Source organism: Cinclus cinclus, chromosome 4 (genome assembly GCF_963662255.1).
Source record: "Cinclus cinclus chromosome 4, bCinCin1.1, whole genome shotgun sequence".
NCBI lineage: Eukaryota > Metazoa > Chordata > Aves > Passeriformes > Cinclidae > Cinclus > Cinclus cinclus.
In genome coordinates, this window is record NC_085049.1 from 39084332 (window position 1) to 39112110 (window position 27779).

Sequence of the window (27779 nt, forward strand, 5' to 3'; positions counted from 1 at the left end):
AAGTACAAGACCTGCCTTACTGAAGGAGCTGAGCATGATTGTACAAGTGGGCTTGAACCTTTCAAGATAGAGAACTCCAAACAGTGTCTCCTAAAATATCTATCCTGCAAAGATATAATTTTATTTTACAGTTTTTAAGAAACAGCATTTTTTGCTTTTGGTAATGTATAATAGTGCAGAGGGCACTTACTGCACTGTTGGACAAAGCATGGCGGACATTTCCTAGTAAAGAAATGTCAGAATCACAGAATGCTTTGGGTTGGAAGGAACCCTTAAAGATCATGCTTTTCCCAGCACTAGTAGTGGAGAAAACATCAGTGGAGAATTACAAAGCGAGGATCCCTGGAGATTTTTGTTTTGTTTCTCACCACATTTCTCTGGTCTAGACTCTGCTTTATTTTTATTTATGACTGATATTGACAATCAAAATACATTCTGGAGCTTCGGCATGCATTTCAAGAAGGGCATATTTTGGAATCCAAAACTCAAAACATCTGAGAGAGCATGTTTTCAGTGTGTAAAAGTTTAATTGGGGAAGATTTTCATCCCAGATAAATTGCACTGATATTGCTACTATTTCATCAATTGCTACTTACTGTTGAGGAAGGGTGCTAAGCAGCTCTTCTTCAGAGCACAGTGATGGTTTTTATCTTTAGTCTTGGCAAAATGAATGAGACCATTGCTCTACAATTCTGGCTTTCCACCTGAAGGTTTAAGTGATCTTGATATTTTCATTGTTTCTTATGTTTTTAATGCTAAATACAAGTTAAATGCTTCAGTGTTATTCACACCATTCTTTAACTGTAAAGTGATTGAATTCTTTTCCTCTGCTTTATATTGTCCTTTGGCTATTTTAGGAAGCTGTGTTCAAAAAGAGTTTTTAATGCCCCTGTCCAGAGGGCTCAGACCATCCAGGAGTCCTGGCAAGCTGCAGTAAGGCTGAAGCACAGCACAGGCGTGGCAGCAGCTGAGCAGAGGCTGGGTGGCAGTGGTGTCCCTGTGGCCAGGCAGCAAGGGCTGGGTGGGCACCCGCCCCCGCAAACCACTGATGTGTGACAAATCTCCCCTCTGAAGCTGACAAGATCTTAATTTTGGCTTTTTATTCCAGGAAAAAGGAGAGGGGTTCAGACTAAGAATCTGAAATTTTGTTCAGAGATAAAGCAGGATTTGCTATGCTAATTTCTTTTCCACAGGACATCAAAATAGATGGAAAAGAGGCATCATTAATCGGATTTCATTTGTCTCCATCCATGTAGGTGTGCAGGAGGTTTTTTTTGTTTTAATTTTTTTTTTTTTTTTATTTTCCTACATTTTTCTTCCTAACTCCTTATACCCGAGTTCAGAACTGACATTTCTGTTTCTTGATGGGTGAGTGTTGCAGGGATCTGGGGTTTGGCAGGGCACACTGCCAAGGCTGAGCTCTGGTGTGCTGCAAGGGCTCAGGACACCCTGACACGGGTGGGGTGCCTGGCATGGGGCTGGGACCAGGCTTGTGCCCAGGCAGCCTGCAGGCTCACCATCCACCAGAAGGACCCCTGCACCTCCTGACAGCTGCCACAGTAACCAAACACCAGCAATTTTCAGGGAAAGACACATCTAATAACATTAATTTTCTTCTAGAGCAGACGGTGAGGTAACTAAAGCCAGGTTGATTGGGCTTTGCTGGAACATTTACCTAATGTTCTTCTAGAAAGCAGGTGCACTGGCTGTGATTTTAAACTTCAGAAAGCCCAAACAGTTTACAAAGTAAACCTTTGATGCTGCGGGGATTTTAAAGAAGAGGAACCTGCATTTTTTCATTTTTTTAAATCATTATAAAGCATTTGCTGATGACAACAGAATTAATGGTGCTTTTATGGTGGTCAGTTAGTGACAGTCAACAGTTGTCTGTAGTTCACATTGTTATTTTAAATCAAACTAGCCAGTCTGAACCAAATGCAGCTAGTCTGACTAGCTGACAGACATGGGAGTAGTATGAGCAGTTCCTCCTGCAGTAGTGTGTGGTATGATCCTGCATCCATCATTCTATCAAGTGTGTGTTGGAAGCCAGGTTTGAGATTCAATCACATTCACCACCTTATACTGCCTTTAGGGTAATGAAGTCATGATTAGTTACATACAAGCATCCAACTCCCCTCTGTCTAACCACTTCTTTAGAGACGTAGGTCATATCTGAGTAACAAAATTATTTTTTACTACAGTAATCTTATCTTCTGAAAGTTATATTACAACATCTTTATACTTTGGTGGAGGAGAATATCAACTGCTTTTATGGCCTCATTCAATACAGTTCTTCTTTTTAGCTTCAATACCATGAAAATCCACTCAAGGCTATGAAAACTTCCCTAATCCTGGTGTGTTTTTCTAGGGCACAGTAGGCCATTTATATGGGGCAAGACAGAATTACCTATTTTATTGCTGTATCCCTTGACAGTTTTTCCAGATTGTCACTCATATGAGCTTTGAAAGTGAACGGTGGCGTGTCCATATTGGTAAATGTGTCTCTGTACTGGTTGTGCCATATTCATGACAAACTGTTCTTCTCAGTGTCTTCACTTTTGAAATATTCTGGTGTACCAAAACTACTCTTTTAGATTTATTGAACTAATCGCACTTAAAGTCAAGGGGACTACTAACAAGGGACTTTCTCAAGTCATGAGTAATTTTTCATTTTGTACTTCTATACTGTATAGAAGTATAAAACTTAAAACTTTTAATTGAGAAATCACACAAGACATGTTAATTATGTTTGAGTGCTGGAGACTACAAGGGTGGCCTCAGCAGAACTTGAGTGTAACAGCCCTCCATAATACATTATTTGAAAAGCTCTGTAAAGTCTTAAAAGTCCTATTGAATTGATACCCTTGAAAGACTAGTGTTGCTTATTTTATAAGAATGTAAAAAAGAAGAGTTTTTCTAATGATGCAGGTATCAGACGAAAGAGCAGAGCCAAGGAATTCCTCACCACTGCTCCTGTCCTCTGAAGCAGTCCCTGAAGCTTCAGCTCTTGAATTAATTTTGTACTGTGAGTTCAGTTTCCCATTGAGGCTTTTCATTGATATTTGCCGTTGTTTGATCTGGGCCTGAACTTGGCATATCTCAGTTCCAAATGGTCCTTATTTCCCACACAGGTATAAAAAAACCTCAGATGTAATCTTCAAGTGTTGGGAAAAATATTTTTTTTTAATTTTTATTTTTTTTTTTATTTTTATTTTTATTTTTATTTTGTTTTGAAACAGATGCAGCTTGAAAACATTTGAAAATCATTAGGACAATAATAAAATGTACTTTTATAGATGTGTTTGAAGTTCAAAGTCATTTTGTGATCATTAATGCTGTTGGACTCTGTTGTATTAGCAGCTAACATTAGCTAAGGAACTTTCAGTTAAAGAGATATTCTAGCTTTTTGTGCAAGAACTGGTAAATTTGGAGCATTAGAATTGAAATGATAAAGGGATCATGTTGCCAATATTAGATTTCTCAAGAGGAAAATAATAAACACAGGCAAGCTACCAGCAAGGGGATGCATGGAGGGAAATCTCATGGAAGTCTCTCTCTCTCACAGCTCCCGGAGTCGGTGAATTATGCTCTTAGTAGGCAGGTGGATGACTAGTGAACAGTTATCTGTTGTAAAGTTGTCTAATACCTTTTTGAACTCTCTTCTGCTTTTTGCTTCCTTTGAGGTTCAGTAATGCATTCCACTGTCAAACTTCTTGGAAAAAAATTCCAGGCTTCTTTTGGTTGTTTTAAATGTATCGTCTTATTATTTTGTTGCATAATGTGAGAAGAAATGTGCTCTGTATCAGGAGAAAACATATAAAGATGGAAGATGCAGGGAAGGGAACTATTATCTGTGTTTCTCATTTGTGCTTCATAGCTCTTCCATTTTCTTTAAATGATTTAGAGATGGAAAGACCAGGACTGCTGGCTGTGTGGATAAAATATGGATATTTCTGGTGTTTGTGTAGTTTCAATACTTTCTGCTCCATTGTGAGTCTTTTCCTCAGAGGAAATTCGAGGAAACTATCCACAACTCCCAATCTATTTTCTTAGTAGATATAATTACTTTAGAGCCCATGACTGAATATTTTAGCAGTGTTCCCTAAGTGCATTATTTAATATTTATTGACATGGGACTTCACCTCTAAATTTGTCCATAATCAGAGTTTTTACCCCACAACTTTGTTCATACACTTTAGGTATGGCTATCCTGATTAATCCTTGTTTCCTTTAAATGATTTTAAGCTTATTTATGAGTAATTCTACTCTGTGTAGTCCATAGCATTAAAACAATCTAGTCCAGTTAAGAGCCATCAGTCTGGTTTCACATGATCATATGGTTTTAAAAAAGTGAAGTTGTGTGAGATGGTTTCCTTATAACTGATGAGATAGAGAAAGTCAAGAAAGTCAAGGTCCTTCTAGAAGATGTCAACCAAGTCCTGACACCAAGCTTTATATATTCCTAAGGCCTTAAAGTTCAGTAATAGGCATAATTTGGTTTTCTGCAACAATTCCTTAACTATTATAGCACCAATTTAAGGGTGATAAGGAAGCCACTCTGAGTAAAAATCATGGGGAAAAGATATTCTGGATGACACATGGAGAAAGAAAAGAGAAAATTTGTTTCAGAGCAGTCTGAAGTTTGGCTAGTGGACATGGTAAGGGAATTGTACTTTTCCCAAAGCATTCTAGCTAGCTCATTCATATTGTATTGATTGATAAATGTAGATAAATGAGTTAAAATCTTGGGGGGGGGGGGGGGGGGGGGTGGCGTATTTCTTTTTTTTCCTATATAAAACAAAAGGAACAAGTAGAACTTGAATTGTAAGCAACTGTGGCAGAGAGGATTCCTTATGTGCTTGCTTTCCATTTCCCTTTAGACAGGTATTTGTATTCTGGACAAGGAATCCCATAAAATCCTATAGGATCCCATAGAACCCATGTAAATTGAATCATGAATGGGAAAAACAGTCAATAGATATCAATAGACTGGACCTGTGTAATATGATGTTATGGGTGCTCCCTTCCTTCCAGCAGGCATTTGAGCCCAATGGAAAATTCCACTTATGGTGTCCATTTGATTTACAATCAGGCAGACTTAAACAGTCTTCAGAGAAATTACAGTCCTCCTGGGAAATACAGAACATAGAAATTCCATGTTCTGCCCCTTCACTTGCCATCTTTAATTTTGCTGTGACTTTGACCAGGGCATGAAATCTTTGTAGCTGTTTTAAAGAATATGAGATTAAACAAATGTCTTTCCTAAATTAATGTTCCAGAGAGTATTGCAGAGAACGTATAGCCCTTTTAATTTGAGTAAGACTTCCATGTATCTTGAAGGGATTGTGGTAAGATTTTCTAGTTTATTATAATTGCAAAAGTCCTGTTTATTGAAGCCTAAGCCCATGGCAATGACTTTGTACTTCCATAGTTTGCACCTTCATTTAGCCTACTGATTAATATATACATTACATTATTTTAGAGTTCAAGCTGGCTAGCTTATATGCAAATTTTGAGTCTTTGGGTTATATTTACTGAAGGTTTTAAGTTTGTCTCTTCAATCATAGGTCTGGAAGATTCCTTGTTTTTCTAATATGCAAAATGACTGATGCATAAGATCACCTGATTCCAGCAGCTGAAAGAAAAGTATTTATGAAAATATTAAGTATCCCAACGGATTAAAGTATCTACCCAAACTGAGGTTAAACTTTATGAGTTCAAGCCTTTGTTCAGAGCAGTGGGGATATGCAAAAGCTTTCTCCAGCTCAATTTTTCTTATGATGCTTCTGTTTTACAGCTATGCAGCCCTTAGACCATAAATTGCATTGCCATCTGTTCTGTGAGCCAGATTTCTGGGAATTCCTCAGAATTTATATAGTAAATGCTGTGGGGTTGGTATCTCAAGAGGACAGCGTGAATTCAACAGCTTGCAAAGAAAACTTTGAATTCCACATATGCTTCACTGGGCTTCACCACCGAGTTTGGACCAACAGCTTCATTATTCTCACTTAAAATGAATGTTATGTGTCTTTTACCTGTGTGATAAAGAGAATATAAAAGAGTGACTGGTCTTTAATTTGCAGTGTCATTGTCTGGAATTTTTTGCAATGATGAATTTTAAAGCATGGGTGCTTATAATTAGACGTTGCTGATACCTCAGTAAGGTATCTACCAAATATAATTTCCTACATACTTAAAATTAATTAGGGGACCTAAACAAGGGCAGGTCGCTTGAAAATGTTAACATTTTTTGTTGTAGCTCTCTTAAAATTAAACTCCATCCATTTGTTTTATTGATTGCTGGTTTGACTGTAAATTATTCTTTTAATTTTTATGGTAAAATTAAATTGAAGGCAATGATCATAGATAACTCCACAATCTAGAAAAGCATTGAATTATTCAAACATTTGTTAATTACATATAAAATAAGAGTAACCTGATTAATTTTTGTACTTATTTGATCCTTTTAGCTACAAAAAGTTAGAGGGCAATAAAGATGAGGAGGAGTGAAAGAAAGAAATTGCTTTCTTACCAATGACAAATTCAACTTGACTAAAGCATATCACATATTTATTTTTAGTCAATATTTCCACCAAATTTTCCCTTGAATATTGTTCTGTGCTGGACAAAGTTCAGTATTTTGAGCACTTGTAAGATCAAAGTTGCATATTTAGATGGAGCTCAGGAACTGGGAAGTGCACCTTTCCTTCTCCAATAAATCTATTCAGCCCTTCAGAGTGTACCCATTTGTGGTTGCAGAAGCAGAAGACAGAACCTTTTTACTCTGTATGAGCAGGGGGCAGGCATTTGATAAATTAATGGAGAATCTTATGTTGTCTCCAGAGAAGTAAACAAAAGAACCAGAGAAAGGACAAAATAAAATAGACACTGTATGGGGAAACTGCTGAAAGCCTAACTGTAGCTTTCCATTGATAATTTTGTCTATTGTTTTTAATTGTTGTTTCTTGTATATAGCTGTAATAATATTTTCATTTCCCCCTTATTTTTTATGAACTAATTTTAAGAAACTATCAAAAATATAGCAGGGTAAATAATGTTACCTTTCAAGAACGTAGATTAGCTTTCAAACTCTGTATGTGTCAGAGGAAGAAGTCGTGTCAGTGGAAGAAGAGAACATTTTCATCGAAAGATGGCATGGTTGTCCTTGCATGACTGTTGTCTTATTCATTGATCTGACTTTCTTAAGTTCAAAATTTACACATCTGAGAATCTTTCTGCACCTCACAATATAGAAACCTTCAAAGATTGAGTCGATGTTTGCTACATGGATTTAAACCTCTCAGCATGAATAGCATTTCATGTGAGTATGGAGGAGTAGAACAGAGGCTGCTTCTTTCTAACAGTGATGATACTGCCTCCATGGTTCATCTTTGAAATCCTTGGGCTTTGGAGGAAATTCATAACCAAACCTGCCTGCTCAGGTTCTTTCACCAAATGAAAATTAATCTTACTGTTCTGTTTCAGAGTAGTGCTGGAAGCTGGTATGTGAAGAGCTTGCTCTGTTAGTGGTCATTATTTGATTCCTCCTGACTCTGTGCATTTATTAAAGGACACGAAATTTAATTAAGATTTAGTCTCAACCTATTTTTAATTTACCTAGAGATTCTAGCAAACTTTACTACTACTATGCAGAGTTTGCAGCAATGGTTTTTTCCTGTAGCTTTCTCTTCTTGGCTCTTATCCTGTCTATTAGGCAAAATTAGGGCCCAGAAAATTGGATTATTATATCCCAAGGGGCTGAACTGATAAACAGCACATGATTGTTGATCTGCTTGCTACCCAGTGTTGTTGGTGTTTGAGGTGCTGCTAGATGCAAAGCCAATTTCTTAACAATTAATTCTCATTAGAATAATTTCCTGTTATTGATTTTAAATGTTTGACAAAGCACTTTTAGGAAACTGCAGCTAAAAAAAAATAGTAGCTGTACATGATTTCTTAGTAAATGCAACTCTTTAGGGCCCAGTGTTAATCTTAACTAACAGGTTTCATTGGTTTCCAAGTAATTATTTCTGCTCTGGATCCCACCTACAATCCTCTCCAGATTAAACATGTTTTGAAACAAACACTTGATATAGTTCTTTATGAGCAAAGTTGCTGAGAAAGTAAAGATTTTTTTAAAAGCAACTTTTGCCTTTTCTATCCTGTTCTATTATGGCTTGGGCTTTTTATCTTGCATAAATACCATTGGATTACATGATGTCCAATACAAGAATTAATGTCAGCTTTGAATTAAGTGTGATTTCCATTGGCCTTAATATTTAACATGTGGGTTTAGTTTAATTTTGCATACACTTTTTCCTTTATACACACATTGAGAACTGGGGCAGTATTAAAATCTAATTTACAAATTGTAAAATTGGATATAATGACATATGAAAATAATAGCTTTGATACCTGGGAGTCTGAGAGGGTATATCTGTTGAGTTTCTGAGAAATTTGGCCTATATTTCTTATTAATCTGTTAAAGATGCAAAAAAGAGATTTGAATATGAGATCATTTAATAAACAGTAAAATGTGTGTCTGTATGTAAAAAGCACCAGGTCAGGCACACCTGCATTTCCATACATGATGAATTATTATAGAATTACACCTTTTATGAGCACAGTGGAATTTTGGCTAAACTTGGCCGTGTCAGTGTTGGAGCTATCAGTATAGCCATCTGGGTTAATTTTCTCTCCTTCCTTCTTTAGTTTAAATTTTTAGCAACATCAGCTTAAGTTTCACAAGCCCTCTCCTAAAACGCTTACAAATATTTTAAATGTATTCCGTGATCCCTGCTGCGCAAGGTGGAGACCTAACATAACACTTGACTTGTGCTTTTCCCACCTCCATTAATGTATTAATCTCACAATTACTGTAAAAATTGAGACGAGTGTGGGTGAAATGCGTGCAGCTTAGGCTCTCTAACCTTAATAAACAGAGCTGGTATTGACTCAAGTGAATTTTGTTTAACCACAGTACATTTGCTTCTTAATTAGCAAATATTCATCTGTCATCAGCAGCAGCTATGACACCCCTCCCTGCTAACACGTTCTGTCATAAATAATCAATGAGACGCTATTAATATTCATGAGTGGGAATCTGTGTAGTCATGTGCACTGATGCAGAGACAGGGGGAGTGTTGCCATGAACTGAGTCGAAACTCTGTGTGTGTATACGTGAGTGTAAGATAGTTGGGGAAAGGGAAGAAGAGCATGCTGCTACGCACTGCCCTGCCTTGTGCTTCCAGCTAACAGTGGCGTGCCTGTGTGTCGGGGCTGGAGTGACTGATGAAAAACAGTAGACAAGTCTGGAGGGTGATTCCCCGACAGTGCTTTTGCCTTTCGGTGCTGGGGAAATTAGAGGCTTTGCTCTTGTGTTGCTTATTAGGATGGGCTGCAATCTGTGCACTTTTCAGAAGAGAGAGGAGCACTACAAACTGCTCTATGAAGTTTCACAGGTGAGTGCAGAGGATATTAGTAGCATCTCCAGAGTAAAAATGTGTGTGTTTTACAGACAGTGAGTAGAGATGCTTTTGTTTTGCCTTGCCTTTTTTCTTTCCTTTGCAAAATTGCTGGTAAAATTGTTTGGGGGGAGGTTGGTAATTATTAGTATTTTGGGTGCCTGTTGTTTTCTGCTCGTATGCCACTCCCCCTTCAGATGACTTCCTGTGGGATTCTTTTAACATTTTTGTGCATCTTCTGCCAAGATGTCAGTCATATAGCAGCAGTCTCATTGAACCATATCGGTGATGTTTTAAGGGAGCCCTTGGCTTGGGTAATAAGACTGATTTCAGATAAATTGCACTGCTGCCTCTGAAAGCCTTAGGTCTGTGATCTCATATATTTTTAAGTTAAGGAACAAAGTTTTTATGACATATCTGTGCTGGCTGAGAAGCATGCTAAATTCTCAGATTCATTAATTAAAATTGAAATAATTTTGAAAGATGTTGTCACCTTTAAGCAGGTACTGAGTACAACAGGGTTCCATGGGTGAGTTGTGCTGCTTGTTCATTCATTGTGTGTATGTTATTTCTGTATACTACTAGACAAAGATCATAATCCCATTTAGGTATTTTGGTATCTCTTTCAGCATCCTAACAGTGTAGTGCATAGCAGAGTAGCAGTCTGCTGCTGCTGTGTTCCTAGCTCCCTCAGAATAAGATGAGAAAAGATGAAACAAATCCTTCCTCATAATAGCCCATATTTTTTGCTCAGATCCTATTGAATCAGTATTTGATTTGCAGCTTTTTGTTTTGTTTGCTTTTTTTTTTCTTTCTCTTGGCATAGCAGACTCACACATACTAAAGTTTAGTGCCTTTCAGCATCTGTTCTCTCCCTCTCTATAATTTGTTCTGGCTTTGACACATTGCCATTGATAGAGGCTGAACGCTGGCAGTTTTGGACTGCACTGCTGCTGACAGGCAGTGCAGGGAAGAAAAAACAGCTTATAATGTTGGTGGTCTATTGGCACAGCAGCAGCTAAGTGCCCAGTGCCTACTGGTTCCCTCCAAGTTCCTCCTGATGTGATTCATTTCACAGTGGGCTAATTACAAAGTGGATTCTCTACACATGAAGCAGCCTCCTCAGTTATGGTGTTAATGCACATTTTCATGGTAATGTGATCAGAGCCTCATTAGCCAGTTTCCAGAATGATCCTCTGCATTAATTAAATATAAAAATGACTCTTTTATCACCATAGAGAGGAAGAAGAAGATTAACATTGTTAATTACTACTGGGGGCCATACCTCTGCATCATTTTTTACCACAGAACCAGCAAGTGTATTCAGTCCTAAATGAGTGTCCATTTGCAGGTAACATGCCCATTGCCTTGCCTGGTGAAGATGGTCTCTAGGTGGAACACTTGCCTTAGTTCAATATTTAGTCGTAATCCCATCATCATTTTTTCTTACAGCAATAGCACAGGGAAAAGCATAGCAGCAGCACATTTCCCTCTCTTCCTCTCCCTCTCCCTCTCCCTCTCTCTCTCTCTCTCCCTCTCCCTCTCCCTCTCCCTCTCCCTCTCCCTCTCCCTCTCCCTCTCCCTCTCCCCAGCTCTGGATTGCCAAACTGATCTGAAAGTTTAAAATGGAGTAGAGTCGGTCAATATCTGCATTTCTGTGCCAGGGAACAAGAAATGCAGTTTCTGCTGTGAAAGGAATTAGACCTTTCTTAAAGGGCTGCATGTGTGTATGGGAAAAATACTGTGTCTGGTTTAGAGCAAATGCATTTTCAAAGTATTCCTTGCAGTAATGTTGCATGGTAATAAATGTGATTGAACTTATCAGCAAACCCAAAGGTGGGGTTTTTAAGAGATTTGAGAGAAATTCTTCCCTCTATCTGTTATCTTCTCTGCTATTGAGTTGGAGTGTCTGTGGATGTGAGCAACCAAGGTGCAAAATTAACTAATGCTTTCACTTTTTACTCTGGTGCTTGCCAGATAAAGTGTTATCCCTGGGAGGATCTCAGGGAGGTTCCCTGGGGAGTTGAAATGCAGTGAGCCTAGTGCTGCATCTTGTGCTGTTAGGGAAATGTCACTGATAAGGTGGAGAAGGAGAGCAGAGAAATGACTTAGTGTGCTCGCTGCCAGATCCTGTGTTCATCTGTAAACTCATCCCTATCTTTGTTTCAGTGTGTGCAGGTCAGAGCCCAAAGGATACAGAGCATATTTTTAACCAGGTGCTGCAGTAAAGATCAGGTAGTGTCTCACAGTGTACAATTCTGATTTGCTGCTGGGAGGGGGGAGCAGCAGCAGAATATGATAAATTAAATTAAGCCAAGGCAGGCATTACTACTTGATTTGCAAATCCCTTTTTAACTCTCTAGTCCTGTAATTCCTATACCACAGGCTTGGCTCTTTCATCTATGTGATTTCTGGAGAGCCTGGGACAAGTTAGCCTATCAGGGACATGAATTGACTGAGGATGAGCTGTGGCTCACTAGCATATGTGGATCAGATAGATTAATTTATATTCATATAAAGAAGCAATCCTAGCCTCATCTGCCACTTTTCCCATGCTAGACTACCTGATATTGTGGGTGGTCTGTGCACTCACACACTTAAAAATATAGTAAACAAAGGAAAGCATGTTTGCAGAGGTAAACCATGCAAAAGCTTGCAGTGGGACAGGTTTTCTGTGACTGTTTTAGTGAGGTCAGATTCAGCATCACAGATATTTTTGTTGTAGAGTTGCTGGAAAATGAAGAGATCATTAGAATATGTATGATTCCTCACTCTTCCCCCCATTCCTTTACTCCAGACTTGTCTTTTGATGAGGTAGCAGTTCAGAGACTATGGGGGCCATCTCCAAAAGCATCCTTTGCTTGTGTGATGGATATGTTTATTTAGATAACTATTTTGCACATGCAGACTAGGATCAAAATAAAAAGTAAAATAGTTATATTTTAAGAATGAAAGCTTTTGAGATACCACTATGCATTGGTGAAGGACCCTTGTGCCTCTGAGTGCTTCTTCACCAGTCCTCAGCATGGCTCAAGTTTATTTCTTGGCTTCACTGAGGGAAGGTATCAGGCATACCATCTCCTTCAAGTCCTCTTCTCTATAGGCCTACTAGTGCAGAAATGAAAGATGGCTCAATTTGAAATTTATGGCCCTACATGCTACTTTGTGGAGCACTTTAATATTATTTCCTGTGTGCTGTATAAGCAGGATTGAGCTAATGAGTGTGCATCCAGGAAGTCTGTCAAGTCACTTAAAGAGGGTAGGATCTGGTGTATGCTCATGTCCATTAAGAGAAGACTGCTGCCATTCTCAGCTGATTTTCTCTTCCACGGCAGGGGTTAAAGAAGTGAGTTAAAGTGATTTGTTAGCAGTATGGTGAGGACTCTTCCTGTTTAGCAGAAAGGATAAGAGAAATATGGCTGGGATTGAAGGGAATCAGCAGTCAACTTCAACAGCTTTGTTTGACACCCAGGAAAATGCAGGTTTTCTTCAGAATATTGTGGCTGTCATATAACCATTTCTGTTTGCTTGAATTTCTGCGCTTTGTTTTCAAGATATGCAGTTAACTGAGAGAAAAAGAGGGGAAAGCTGGAGGGAGAATGCTGCTTTTAGAGGCAAACCAAAGAATGGTCCGAATTTCTATTTTGAGTTACATATTAAGAAGCAGATCTAGCTCAGGTGAGCACAGAATTAAAAGGGAGAAAGTAGAAAAGTCAGAAAGGAAAAGAGAGGCTATCTCAGATGGCTTGCAAAGTCAGTGGTGGAGCTGGAATTAAAACAGGAAGGTTGCACATTTATGTTTTATATTTGACCTCGGATAATAGAGCTTGCTTGCAGCATTTTCACATCCTCTGAAGACTGATTATGCCGTTTGCTTCTCATGTTGGTTTCCATAATTACCATAAAGCTCAAATTTTTACCAGTTTAGAGTTCTGATTTTATGTTCATTTTGATATCCCTTGGGTCACTTGAAGTACTAAGTTCTAGTGGTATATCTCTTCAAACTCAAAGCTGCTCACAAGAGAGACGTCAAGCCTGGCTGCTGAACCAGCAGAGGCAGTTCTGCAAGTTTCAGGAGATGCTGCTTGTAGCTGGCATTGGGATAGGGAAGACCGGGGTCTAAGCAATGTTTCCCAGTGCTGGGACCTGCCTTCTCTGGTCTTGATGAAGTTTGAGTTTGTTCCAAAGATTAATTGAGTAACTAGATGATGTGATACTGATTTTTCCCTTGAGCCAGCCTTCAGCCATTAATATTCTCTTTGGGTACTTATGCCATGTGAGGTATTTACATGATGACTCCCCAGTGTGGTGGCTGCCATTAGCTCTCATTCTTTTCTGTAAATACCTGCCACAACTTTTTTGTGCCTTTGTTTGCTGTATATCAATGCCATCTCCAAATGCCCCTTGTGAATTTCACCAGCTATGGGAAAGTACTAGCTTGTGTTGCATCAGCACAAACATATTTTTGGTTTATATTGAAGTTCTTTTTTTATTAGAAATTCTGTAGCAGCACACTTTTACCTCTGGAGAATATGAAAGAAAAAAAATCTGCATTTAATTGTCTGGAAATTAGTTGAATTGTCTGAGTTCAATTAAATCAGTAGCAAAAGTAGATCTGGTTTGGTGTTACTGCATTTCCTTTCTTTTTCTTCCTGCTCCTCTAAATTTTTTAAACAAACAAGTGATAACTCCCCGATTCTTAATCTAAGAATTTTTCTAAGTAGCTGTTCTGAATGCTCGTTTATCTATTTGAAAAGTTGAAAAATAGGAGTCAACAAACTTGCAGGAGTACTGTTCAGTTTAACTGAACAATTCCAGAGATCAACTTTATGCAATTCCCCTCAAAAATACGCTGTCTCATATTTGTAATGTATGATTAAAATGTAATAAAATAAAGCTTGTTATGCATTTCTAGCCATGTCCTAAAAACTTTCTTGGCATTTATTTAAAGAGCTCTGCTGAACTGAAAAGACTGAAAAATGAGTTCAAAAATTAGTCTTCTAGATATTATCTTTGTGATTAGCAGACACAGCATTCCTGGTTCTTCTGTTTCCTTGATCACTACTTGACACCAATAATCAAGCAGCATGCAACAATAGAAATTAAATCGTAGAAATAATCCCATTGTCATAATGTTTCTGCAGGCTCAAGAAGAGACAGCAGTGTCATGACATTGCTAACAACTTGTTCCTGGTAGAGGAGCTTACTTTCCCTCCCTGGATACTGCGCCACAGATCTGGGGAGCATTGGCTGTCAGCAGTAACTGTCCCCAGAGTCCTGGGCTCCCACTCCTCAGCTCTGTGCTTTGGGTCACCACGTGCCAATTGCTTAAAAGAGACATCTTTCAGGCCACCTCTTCTCTGACTAGGCTCTTACCACAGAGCTCTGTTTGGATGTGAGGGCTCCCTGAGGAGCCCTGGAGAATTGGGATTTGGGTCTGGGAATGCACAGGCTGCTTGAAATAACCAGCTCTGGCTGTCAGGTTGGAGAGTGGCTGCAGAGAAGGCATCCATGCATACAACTACATATGTAAGGAGGTTGCCATCTGGTTCTCTGAAAACATAAACCTGCTAACAGGAGGTTTTTTGATCATTCTTTTGAACATGACACCTGAATTACATGCCAAGTACCTAAGTATTATTTCTGATCTCAAACCAACAAGTGATAAAATACATTTTTTCTGGTTAAGTCCAGGAAATTCTGAAGAGTTACCACTGACTTCATTGGTGCCTGGCTTTCCTTTTCTGTCCTTGTTTACTGTCTGGTAAAAGGCATATAGTTCCTCTGCATACTTCAAGAGGAAAGATAAAGAAAAAGTCATCCTGAGATAAGAAAGCAGACAACAGTATATGAGATAAGAATTCAGGGGATGGGTACAACACAGGCAGCTAGAAAAAGCCATACTGAGATTATATCTGTAATCTGCAGGGATATGCTGTGATTCTATGATTTGATAGGCAATGCCATGAAAATTTTAAAAAAATGAGTGGTTCAGGTACTCAATAGTGTGATTTTTCTCTCTCATTTTACTGTTTGCTCCTTGCATCTTGAATTTAACAATGGGGATTAAGGATTCTTCTAATGACCAGAATTCTATACATTTTTACAGAGCCATCCTTTTTTTGAGGCTTGCTTCCTGATGTGATTTGGTGTGGATACAATCCTTAGGCCTATGGCAAAATGTATCTTTATGTGAGTTCTATACATTAGTGATGTGATGAAGCCAGTCTTGCTACCTTGAGCATTCTGTCAAAAAAGAAGCATATTTTAGAGGTTTTGTATTTTTGTTTTGTGGCTTATTGAAGAGGAAGTGCATTAAAACGTCAGCCAAACACTCCACCATGTATATGGGGTTAACTGACAGTAGATTGTTTCACCAGTTTTCTCTCAGGATCTGAGAGTTTAATGGTGACATATACAGCAGGGCTTGGTGATAACTTGCAGTTTTCCACCCCTAGAGATTTGTTGAAGTCTTATAAAAATAATTTTTAAAAAATACTGAAAATTTCTTGAGTCTTTGGCTTTAAGACTATTTAGCCTCAGATTATGTTCAACCTGTTGTTTTAAATGGCATCAGCTTTCTGTAATAGTATTTGCTTTTCTGTCAACCCTGTAACTTAAAACCCACTGGCTAACTTCAATCACAAAGACTTTTCTCATCTTTTAGTTTAAAGCAAAATAGTTTGATAATACTCTTAAGTAGATTTTTTTTTCCAAGTGCAGGAAGATTTCCAAGTTTGCTAACATCACCTCAAAATATCAAGACATGAAAGAATTTAAGAATTCCTGTGCTGATTACTCTCAATACACTTACTTTGTGCTTGCCATGAAGATAGTTACCTTTCTATTCTTTGTATAATAAGATTGTCTTTTGTTTTACTTTGCTCAATAACTAACAAAAATGAGTCTATTAAGAGAGGCTATTAAATCAGCTACTGTTCAAAGGTATCTATAATATTATAACAAACAGTGGGTCAGGAAGAGAATTTTAAAAATACTTGTGCACCATTTCTAGGACTGGACCTAGAAATGGAATTACAGTGCCTTTATATAATGCATTGCAAAGTCTCTTCTATAATTGCATTTTAGCTTAAAATACTGATGTGGAGAGGCAGAGAACAGGGTGACTATTTGGTCATTTCTGCATAATAGGATGATGAAGCCTTCCATGACCCTCACTGTTGTAAATTTTCATTGTTTAACTTTGAGGAAGTTAGGATATTTTACGTATTCTTCTCTGAGGTGGAAAAAATAATACATTCTTTTATTCTCCAGTATGAAGGTTGGGGTTGTTCATTTTTCTTCTATGTTTAATTGGAAAAAACCCGGAAACCCGATAATCAGCAAAGTACAGCAAAACAAACATTAATCTTATTGGATTATCATTTGATTTTTTTACATTAATGGTTATTCTTTATAGGTTTTGGCCATTACGTCTGACCTCTGAAACAACATAAGCACAGTGGAACATGTAATCTTCTAAACTACCACATCACACATAGAATTTCTGTGCTTCAGGTATATTAATGTCAGTGTTGAACCTGAGAGGATTCAATTCGTAAAAAGTCTGCAAGTGTCTTTAATTGCTGGAGAACTCTTTCTTTTTTGTTTCATATATTTCAGTATTTGGGGTGGAGGGGGTGGTGTTGTTTGTTTGGGTTTTTTTCCTAGCTCCTGGAATAATAATGTTTTGTACAAACTATTCATTAGTAGCAGTATAGAGGTCTCACTCATGATCACTGAGAAAAGCTTGTAAGTATCAATCAGGTTTAATAATTTAATAATTCAGTTTATAAAATTTGAAAATAATTGGGATAATTGAAAGATACTGTTTAGTGTCTTACTCTGGTATGATATTGTTCTTCATATCTAGGGTTGGCAGCACTGCTTGAGAGGTGAGGCTGAAACCCAGCCACGTGGCATGGCCCTGAGGAGGAAGGTATGGTTTGGCTCTGGACTGTCAGGGCTTGCCCAGGGACATCAGTGCCAACAGGAGCCAGCCACGGCTATTTCAGCACACCTTAAACCCAGGCTGTTTCTGGCAAGGATCTGCAGACATGCCTTCAGGGACTGTCCTGCTTGCAGGTGTCTGTGCAGCTTCTGTGCCCATGTGCAACAAACTGGTGGAGCTCCTGGGAAAGAGCCACAAAGCTGTTATGTGTTCAGTTGCTCTGTAATGTCAGAAATATGTATTGCAGTGCCAGAGCCTGTGTGCTGAGGACCACAGGGAGCATGGGATTGGGTGAACTTGGCTAAATCCTTATGAGGACTGAACAACTGAAGTAATCAGAGAAAATGGTTCTTTCTGGTTACCTGTAATATAACAAAGCGATTGACTGAGCTATGTTATATGTTTGATCATATTTGTAATGTGCTTTTTGCATATTATAGTGATGAATTTGCAGGGAAAGCTGCTCAGAGAAAAATCGTTATTCAGGGCTTTGACTTCCCCATGGCTAGAATGTGAAATATTCAGTTTCCTCATGATATTTGGGGTCATAGGAACTGCCAGCTCAAAATAAATTTTAATGGAAGAAAAGGTTGATTATTAGTTAAAGTTCAGCATTTTGAATGCATTCTCAGAAGCCAAGGCTGCTAAAACTGGGGAAGACATATTTCATTGCAATATAGTTTTTATTTGAATTTGTCATGTAGTCTACTACAGTTGGAAAGACAGAGACACATAAGTTTATAAATGAGGAATACAGTGTGGATAGTATCTACATTGTTTCTCACTAAGGAATATAATTCCATAAAAATCAAAATGCTTCATTAAAAATTTAGATATTTCATCAAACATGGACTTACAGAAAAAAACATAGGGAAAAAAATTCTAGAAATGCTTGGATGTCATTTATATATCATCATAATAGAATATTTAGGTTGATTAACTTCTGAAAATTATTCAATAGTTTGTGAAATGGTGTGTTATTTTGTGTGGTATGAAATTTGGAAGCCAAAAGTGAGTCAAGTTTTCCTTTATCTGAAGTTGTTTTGCTGTTTACAGAGTTAGGTGTACTGTTCGAGAAGTGTCAGAACTTCTCTTAATGCAGAATTTCCATTCTCTCTGGATTTCCCATTTCTGAAATATGTGACTTACTGGGGGAAACGCCTGTCTATGTGCAATTGTATTTACCAGCATACACTTGCAGAGATTTGTTTGAAAGCAGTCTATGTCTTGAGGGAGAGAAGTAGCAAGAACAGCTGTAGTAGCTGTAAACAGCTTCCAATAAGGTACTTGGTAGAAAAGGAGTATACAATCCTATCAGCAGTGCATGTTGTGATGCCAGAGAGGAATGTTGACCTGTTTAAAAGAATTTGCCAGAAGCTGTCTTTCTGCTTTCTGGATATTGCTCACCATTGGATGGGTGATCAGAACATATTGAGGTATAGGGCCTACATCGTGCAGAAGTGGGACTTGGAGGTCTGGCTTTAATTTCTTCTCTTGTGGGTATATTTTGAGAGGTTCTGATTTCTCTTTTCCTGTTCTTGTGTGAAGTCAGGTATTATTATTTAAAGATGAAAGATTACCTGTAAAGACTGTGGCAAATGACTAATGAAGAAACTGAATTAGCATTGCTTAATAATGATGATAGTTATCACAATAACCATCATAAAGTGCTAGATGGAGCCGCTTAGTATTTATTGGTAAAGTTATAACCCAAATGGATCATTACAGTAGTGTAGGCCTGCCTGCATTCCCAATGCTTCCTCAACATACAGAAAGAGTTTGGTTCAATTTGTTGAATGAGTGTTTTTTCCTTCACTGTACATTAAACTTTGGTTTTGATAGGAATTTTCATTATCATTCCCCCAGAACTACTTCACAGACAGCTAATGGGACATACTGCTTTTTTTATTCATATATTTTGTTATATTATGCATATCAGAGGCTTTTTAGTGTGAATGAATTTCTAATTGTTTATTTGTTGGTATTGCTTTATTCAGATACAAGTAGAAATAGGATATTTTTGGTATTTTTTCATCCGTAATGGAGTCCTGTTGCTGTCAGTTCAACATGGACACCAAATCTCCTCACTCCTATAATCACAATATATTTCATATTTCAGGTGTGAATCTTATTAAACCATTTAAAACCTTCCTGATGAAGTAGTTTGAAGTTCTTAACGCAGGAGGTCATTCAAATTTATCTCCAAATGACCTTTTTGTCCCCAGATTTATGTATTTCCCTGATTTAAAAATGTCATTTGGTCATGTTCAGTAGGAGAATGTCTTTGAAAGCCTGACTTGTAGGAATATGATGAATAGTGACAGGGAAAGGATTTTGCCCAGTGAGAAAATACCAAATCATGTAGCACCGTAGTTTCACTTACTAAATATTGTCCAGGCTCTATTGTTGAACCCTATGCTTCCAGTGTCACTTTGTCAGGATGCTTTCTGTCCTGTGACTAGTGGCTTCAAATGTACTCATCCATCTTCTTGTCCCATTACATTTCATGTGACTGATGTTCTGCACCTATTAAAATTGATGGGAAAGAGCAAAGAAGAAAAATGTGCCCTTCAACTGATTATGCCTTTGAAAGAGCAAATGAGACTCCATTGCTGTTTAGAGTAAATTGAACAGTTATGTCTAGGTTTATCTATATTACTTAATTTTAATATTAGCAGTAGATCCCTTATTTTGTTTTTTTCAGTATTATATTGAGAGCTGTAATTTTGCATCAGTATTTTCTCCTTTAATTTTGTGACAATTAGTGAACATTCAAACTCTCTAAAATATTTCATCTGCCTCTGGTAATCTTGCCTTTGAGATATTGCTAGCATGTCTGAATTACCCTCTCAGGAAAGGATGGAGTCATGTCTGAGTAGCTTAGGCCTTTCCTCTGAGGAAGAACCTGTTGCTTGGCCACAGTTCATGTATGCTGGGAGAGCACTTTTGTGGGATGTCACAAGGTTCTGTTCAGTTGTAAGTGCTTGCTTACGTTAAGTTCTTCAGGGCAATTAAAGATAGACTAAAAATTCAAAATCCTTTGTAGTATTGGCTTTATTTCCTGGATAGAGATGGTTTCACAAAGTGCTACTCCAATGTTTCAGAGTTAGACAAGGGCCATTAGTCAGCTCGCTGGAGAGGACAGATGTCATATTTACTGACAACTGAAGACAAAACAGTGAGGGAATTCAGAAGGAAAAGCTCCCAAGTGATCAGTATGTCTTATTATTTACAGGGTTATGACAGCCTTCTCAGCATAGCAGCCAACAGTTCTTTCCCATTCGTGCATAGTAATGAGATTCTAATTTATTATTTTTTTTCAAATTTGAATTTTGACTATGGACATTTGCATGCTCCCAAAATGTAACATAATGGGGCCCTTTAGGCTCCCTGATTGTAGAGATTTCAGCAAGTGATGTATGCAACTCTGTTCCCTTACCTAGTGGTACTCAGATTCATTACAGTTTATTTCCATACAAAGTTCAAATATGTTCTGGATTTATATACTTCTGTGCAAGAAATTTGGGTTTCTTAGACTTAGTGTTGATGTTAATCCTTTGTCTTGGTAATTCAGGCTTAGTAGGTGTTCTGGCTGAAGCTCATAAAATGGGTTTGGCTTGTGAGCTGGGAAATGCTTCAGAGAGCTCTGAGCCTTGAAAGACTGTTTCTTACACCATGATCTATAATTATTTAAGATTTTTGATAGTCTTCAAGGCCTGTTGCTTTGTCTCCAACATTTTTTTCAGTCTGGAGATGGTATACAGTGAAATGCATAATACTTCTATGTCAGGAGTGGATTCACTTGGGCTACTATAAAAACAGTTGTTCCCATCTAGAGTTCATGAAGAGGAATTTGATTAAGATTAAAAGAGGCGAATAAGACTTTAAGAATCTTAATTTAATAATTTCTATGTGAGGCCTCTTCTCTCTTTAGTTACTTACTTGACCTTCAGCTGAGAGTGGATTCATGATTTTACAATAACCTTCGTACAGATAATTAACTCCTGAAATGAGTAGAAGTTAAGCAAAAATACAATGGACCTGTAGTCAGATCCTATGTAGTACTCTAATCTCAGCAGGACAGCCCTGGAGTATTCAAGCACATTCTCACCCTTAGCATTACAGGCACTTGAACAAGTAACTCCACGGGAATAAACTTCCTATTTCCTCTCTTCCATTCTGTGCTAAAATGACCAATGGAAAAGGGATTGTGGAAGAATGCATCCTGTATTTTATTTAGGGCAAAAGTATGCAGCAGATAGCTGATGCTTTGAAATTTGCACACCTGTATCAATAACTGTTTCTCATGCATATGTCTTCAGTGGGATATGAAAAAGCTCAGAAGTGGGAGAGAAATTTCAGCTTACCCTTCTGGATTGCAATGACTGCAGCAGCTGCTGGGACTAGGTTCCAATGAATTAATTCTGTTGCCAAGGAAAGCCAGTTCTTAGCACTATACAGAAAGGTCATCATACAAATAGTAGTGCTGTTAATTTCTAGTATGAGTTGAGGAAGAATAGGTCTCAGCCTTCCACCTCCCCATACCTCAGGAGATTTTAGTTGGATTCTATTCTAAGGCTGTGGTAACAGATTTTCAGAAAAGCTGCTGTTCCCACATTTTTTATTTTAAAGACACTGAGAATTGTTTATCTTTTTGTTGTAGTGAGGAAAATCTGAATGCAAGTGGAGAGATGAGAAAATTGGATTTTCTTTTATTGCATAGGAACACTGAACAACAGTGACAGAATATTTACTCCTGTCTCTTCCTTCTAATTTAATTCTCTGACTACCGTATCAATCTTTGTTCATTGGTGAAACAAAATTAGAGTATCACAGGTGTTGCTGCTTGTGCCTTTACAACATGTAAAAGATGTGAAAGAATTAAAGACATGAGCCATTCTGTAAGATTTATTTTTTACCAGTTCATCCACAATGAAATGTGTCAACTGTATAAAATTTTATGAAAATGCTCCTCAAGGCCATGTCAAGCAAAAGATCTTTTATAGTTCCTATTTTTCTTCCTCTAGTGAGAGATTTGATGTATTTGGTATGGATTTGTTCAGTACTGGTAACTATTGAATTCTGATTGACTAGCTTTCTTTCTACTCTCCAGCAAATGTATAGTCATTTGAATAATACAAATTACACTGGCATTACTAGCATGTACAACATTCTGGACAAAAAACTTTATTGTCCTCTGTATTGTGAATATTGTTCCAGGGGTAGGTTTATTTTTCTTAGTGGGTAGTTAGGTCTTTTACCTTGCTATTAGAGAAGAAAATACAGCATTGCTTTGCCTCAACTTGCATGATTTTTGTTCAGCCTGTGCAGAAGGAAGACAGAATCACCCTGGCCTCTACTGAGTAGGATGTGACACTGGTTGCAGTAGTGACAGGGTTCTCTCTTTTTTCTTGGGGGATCAGAGGATGATCCATAAGCAAGCTAGTCTCATACTTACCTTTGTTCAATAGATCTGTATTGGTCATCCCTTTCCACACATGCAACTGTAGGCAGACTGAAATTAAATTTCAGTAGAAAATTATCAAACCAGAAGAAAATAAAATTGATCCAGATTCATGACCAGTTCATGACCAGCTGCAGTAAGATATTTTTCTCTTTGTCCTTTCAGCTGTCAGCATGCTTACAAAAAAAATATGCAGAATTAAACCTTCCAGTTAGGACACTTCTGTGAGTGTAGTGGAGGTTTATGTTTAGGTAAGGAGAAAAGTTATACTTCTTATAGATTGTCAGTATGTTGAATCCATTTGAAGATCAGAGTCAGAACTCCAGAGAATATTTTCCTAACATGCTGCTAGGAGCACAAGGTACAACTTGTCTCCTCTTAGAAACAGGCCTGTAGTTTTAAATCTGTTTAGCATTCATAGAATAGCTCACACACTAATATCTTTGTTAAGTGAATTTTAGGCTGTATAAATATATTAGGAAGAAAATAATGTATCAGGAATAATCACCTGGCTAAAATTCCAGGGGAGCATTTCTGCTAGGACCTCTGAGAAAGTAAATTCGTGGGAAATATTTCAAATCTCCCCAGTTTGTATTTCATTCACAAACAGCTTCTAGAAAATACTACTTAACACAGAATAAGATGATGCTGAAAATTCTGAAATGTCTTTACAGTTGCAAGTGTAACAACTTTCAGAGCTGAGAGTATATTCAGGAATATTGTCCATATGCCTCTACTGGCTGCAAAGTAATGCAGCTTGCGTTACTCCAAGTGAACATTCAGGGATTGGAAACTTGCGTTGTTTGAGAATTTAGACCTCACTTGCACCTGTCTACACAGTATAAACTTCTGATTGTCCTTTACAAATATTTCAGCTCAGGAAGCATTTTCTTAAAACTGTTGATACTGTTTTTTTAATATCGTTTTCAAATAGTTAAACTAGCTTAGATAGATAGATGGACATTGCAGGATTGATTTTCCTTATTTTTGCAAACTGCTATAAAAAATACAAAATTTTAGAGCTGTGGTTGTTTATCAAACAATATAAGTAATTTTACAAAACAGGAAAATTCAATTAAATATTGCATGTTTTGCCTGACTATATGTAAATGATTGCTACTGGGAAACTGAGAAAGCAAAGTCCTTTATCACTCATATCTAGGAATGTGGAGAAAATACTCATTAAATTAACATTAGTTTAAGAAAAATGAAACTTCTGAGACAATTACAGTTTCCTGTTTAGACTGAAACAAAAAATATGACCTTTGTTACAGAATGTATGATTTGAGCAGGCAGTTCCATGTAAAACTGAGAAGCTGCAAATGTTCTGCACTTGAGTGATGGTGAACGTGTGATCTTAGTTCTGCTTCATTAGCCCCAAGTGAATGAGTGGTAAATTTTTCCCATTTATACATTTCTGTCAGGGGATCATAAACATAGCCCGATTAGTGCATGTTTTCAATGCAGCAATTCCTTTTTTTTTTCTTTTTTTCCCCCAGCTTTGATGAATAGTTTATATACCACTTGAATAAATTTTTCTTCTTTTCAGATATTCAGATAGGTATTAGCACTGGTTAATTATGCACTCAGTACCTTTTCTAATAGAACTATCTGTCATTATGGCAAGCTTTTATGTTGTATTTGAGGTATTCAGTCTTTTCAGTAAAATACTGGTTTTGCAGTATGCATGGGAATGTTCAATTTTATTTTCTGCTGATTTGATAATTTTCTACTGAAATTTAATCTTCTGTGCTGTGGAGTTTGTGGCCAATTGAAAGATTTTTTGTCTGCTAAAAGGGTATCTAATGCTTCAGGTTTTCACCTCCCATTGCAGAAAGTACACCTTTAGATTTTTCTGCACTATAATACATTTGCTTCTCCTTCTAACGGTAAAAAATGTACAGCTGGATTGTTTTCTGTTTCATTTACTAATTCAGTAAACCAAGGTTATAAACAACTTCTCATTTTTCCTAGATGCTTCTCCAGTGGTGATGTTTTGTATAGAATGTATATTTAAAAAGTCACTAGGGTTGGTACAGAGATGATGAATATTGTACAAGTTGATAAGTAGTTTGTTCTAGTCAGTGTTTTCTATGCAAATGCGAAGTATGTTGGCTTTGGACAGAGTAGGTTTTCTGTGCTTCTATACATCTATATTACTGCTTTTCCTGTTTTCAAGTTTTTTTGTCCAAGATTTTCAAAGACCCTTATCCAGAGTTAGGTATTAGTCACAATTGAATTTTCAGCATTTTCAGCATTTTCAGCATTTTTCTTAGTGTTCTGTGGACACTTCAGTCTTAAACCTTGTTAGATGGAGCCAACCAACTTTAATTGCAAAGTGGTATCTTTGAGATACACCTGAGCAATCTTTCCCAAAATGCTGTGCTAGTGCTATCACACCATAACCCGTTGTAGCGATGACGCTTGTTACATCTCCAGCTCCTGGCAGCTGACTGAAGGTGACCTCAGGCATCTGACACTTTTTTTCTGATAATGGTCTATACATCCTAGAGAAAGAGCCTGAAAAAGTGTCCGAGCTTTGAATGGTGTTCTACACGGTGGTGAATTTTACATGACTGGAAAAAGATGAGAGGAAGTGGAAAGAAACTCTGTAAATGATAGTTAATAAAAATACATAGCATAGCTAACACAGGCATGCCTTAAAGGCTGTATTTTTTAGCACTATTGTAAATCCATTCTCTGCTACCTTAGAACTGCTCTCCTAATCACAAGATAAGATCATAAATGGGAACAAACTTAGTAATAACAACAGATATTATCAAAGTCTAGGAAACGCTTTTAGAAACTGATTGCAGATTCCTTAATATTGACTATTCATAAATTCATATTTTTAAAATCAAATTTAGGTTGGAAAATATCTTTAAGATCATTGCATCCAACTGTAAGCTTAACACTGCCAAGTCAATCACTAAACCCTGTCTCTGAATGACATAGCTACATTTCTTTTAAATACCTCCAGGGATAGTGACTCCACCACTTTCTTCAGCAGCTTATTCCAATGCCCAATAACCTCTTCTGTGAAGACATTTTTCTAATATTCAATCTAAACCCCCAGGGCAAGCTATCACTTGTTACTTGGAAGAAGAGACCAACCCTCACCTCACTACAACCTCCTTTCAGGTAGTTGTAGAGAGCAAGAGGTCTCCTCTCAGCCTCCTTTTCTCCAGGCTAAAAACCCCCAGCTCCCTCAATCACTCCGTGCAGCCCTTGTGCTGCAGGCCCTTCACCAGTCTCATGGCCCTTCTCTCGAAAAATTCCAGCACCTCAATGTCTTTCTTGTAGTGAAGAGCCCAAAACTGATCACAGGATTTGACGTGCATTGCTGAGTACAGGAGGATGGTCACTGTCCTAAGTCCTTCTGGCCACGCTATTGCTGGAAAAGACAGGATGCCACTGTCCTTCTTGACAACCTGGGCACAGAAAATGCATAGGTAAGTTTAAAAGAAGCTAGAATAAACCAAATTTTAGTTACCATTGATGAAGACTCTTGTTCCATTAGTGCAAAAGAAACTGAAGATTCAAGAAGGTAAGAGGGCTTATGAAAATTTGAGAGAACAGATCACCAGAAGCGCAGGGGATTCCAATGAAAGCAATCTGTATCAGGGTATTAAATAGCTCCCATTTTCTTTATCACACTGATAAATTCTTTATCACACTGATAAATTCCAAGTATTCTGTTCCTGTTTTAGCCTTTAAATTCTACAATCTTTGTGCACTCTTCTTTTACAACAAGAAGATATAGAAACATTGCCCTTGGTTGATAAAGCATCTGTAAGTACATTACACAGGGCATGTAATAGTAATACTCTAGTCTATTTCCCTATTTACCCTAAGTGTAATATGAAACCATCCATCAGCCTAATAGAGTAATCTTGATCTGCAACAAGAAAATGCCAGGGGGGACAAAAGTATAGGAAAGTTTTACTCAAGATATAGTGCCAAGAACATAAAATTAGTGCTTCTGCCTCTTCCCCTCCATACTCCAAAATAAAGAATAACAACTCCACTGAAAATACAAACAGAAAAATAGAATTGGATTTGTTTGGGAACAACTCATTATGCCATACGTTGTTACACCTGTTCTTTGGCTAGAGAAATTGTCTCTTATGTTTCTCTGAAAGGGTAGGTATATGTAAAATAATTATGCTGGGATCAGCACCTTCTCAGGTTAACAATCAAGTGCTGATTCTCTGCTGATTCTTGCAAAACAGAAAATCTGTTCTTATACAAACACTAATTATGGAATATCTGCAGAATAATTCTGAACTAGTTTAATTATACACAGGTTTTTATACCCTGCTTAATTGAATTTTACACTGGAGAAAGGTCCAGATCAGTCCTCTTACTGATCTGGGTCTTTCTTCTGTGTAAAATGCAATTTTATACATAAGCTCTTTCTATATCTTTACTTTGCTTTAGAGGTTAAATTGACTGGATTGTCCAAGATGCTTCGCCGTTGTGGTAGAGAATTTTTTAAGTGGCTCCCCAACCTCTATTAATTACCATATTAGGATGATCCTCCCATACTACATCAAACAGATTACATCTGTTACATCCAATAAAATTGGTGTGTGGTGGTTATTGATGGGGCCTCAACCATCCCAGTTTTATTAAGACCACTTTTACACCTAGGTTATGAGTTAACAGTGCCATTATCTTTCCCCAAAATCCCTTGGCAGTTAGTACTGCCAGCAGCAGTAAAAATTATAGAGGGATTAATCTCTGGCTCCATCCCCCAAAAGCTTTTCTCTGGAGGTACAGAATGGCATGTTGAACTGTGTTAAGCAGTGGAAGATTTAATGAAAAAAAAGCCCCCAGTGTCTGCCTGCATGAGAGTCCGTGTCTGTCCCTTTCCAAACCTGTCAATACCATTTTCCAT

The 27779-nt window shown here is 37.6% G+C and overlaps 1 protein-coding gene across 2 annotated transcripts in view; it reads left to right on the top strand.

Annotated features, from left to right (window-relative positions):
- The window catches only part of PDZRN4 (PDZ domain containing ring finger 4), a 228379-nt gene that overhangs the window by 121914 nt on the left and 78686 nt on the right, over positions 1 to 27779 (top strand). The window contains exon 1 of one of the 2 annotated variants that reach the window (XM_062491144.1): positions 9393 to 9461. The exons of the other annotated variant lie outside the window; for it this stretch is intronic. Within the exon in view, the coding sequence (XP_062347128.1) occupies positions 9393 to 9461 (69 nt within the window). Of the gene's footprint in view, positions 1 to 9392; positions 9462 to 27779 lie in introns of those variants that run through there. 2 annotated transcript variants of the gene reach the window in all.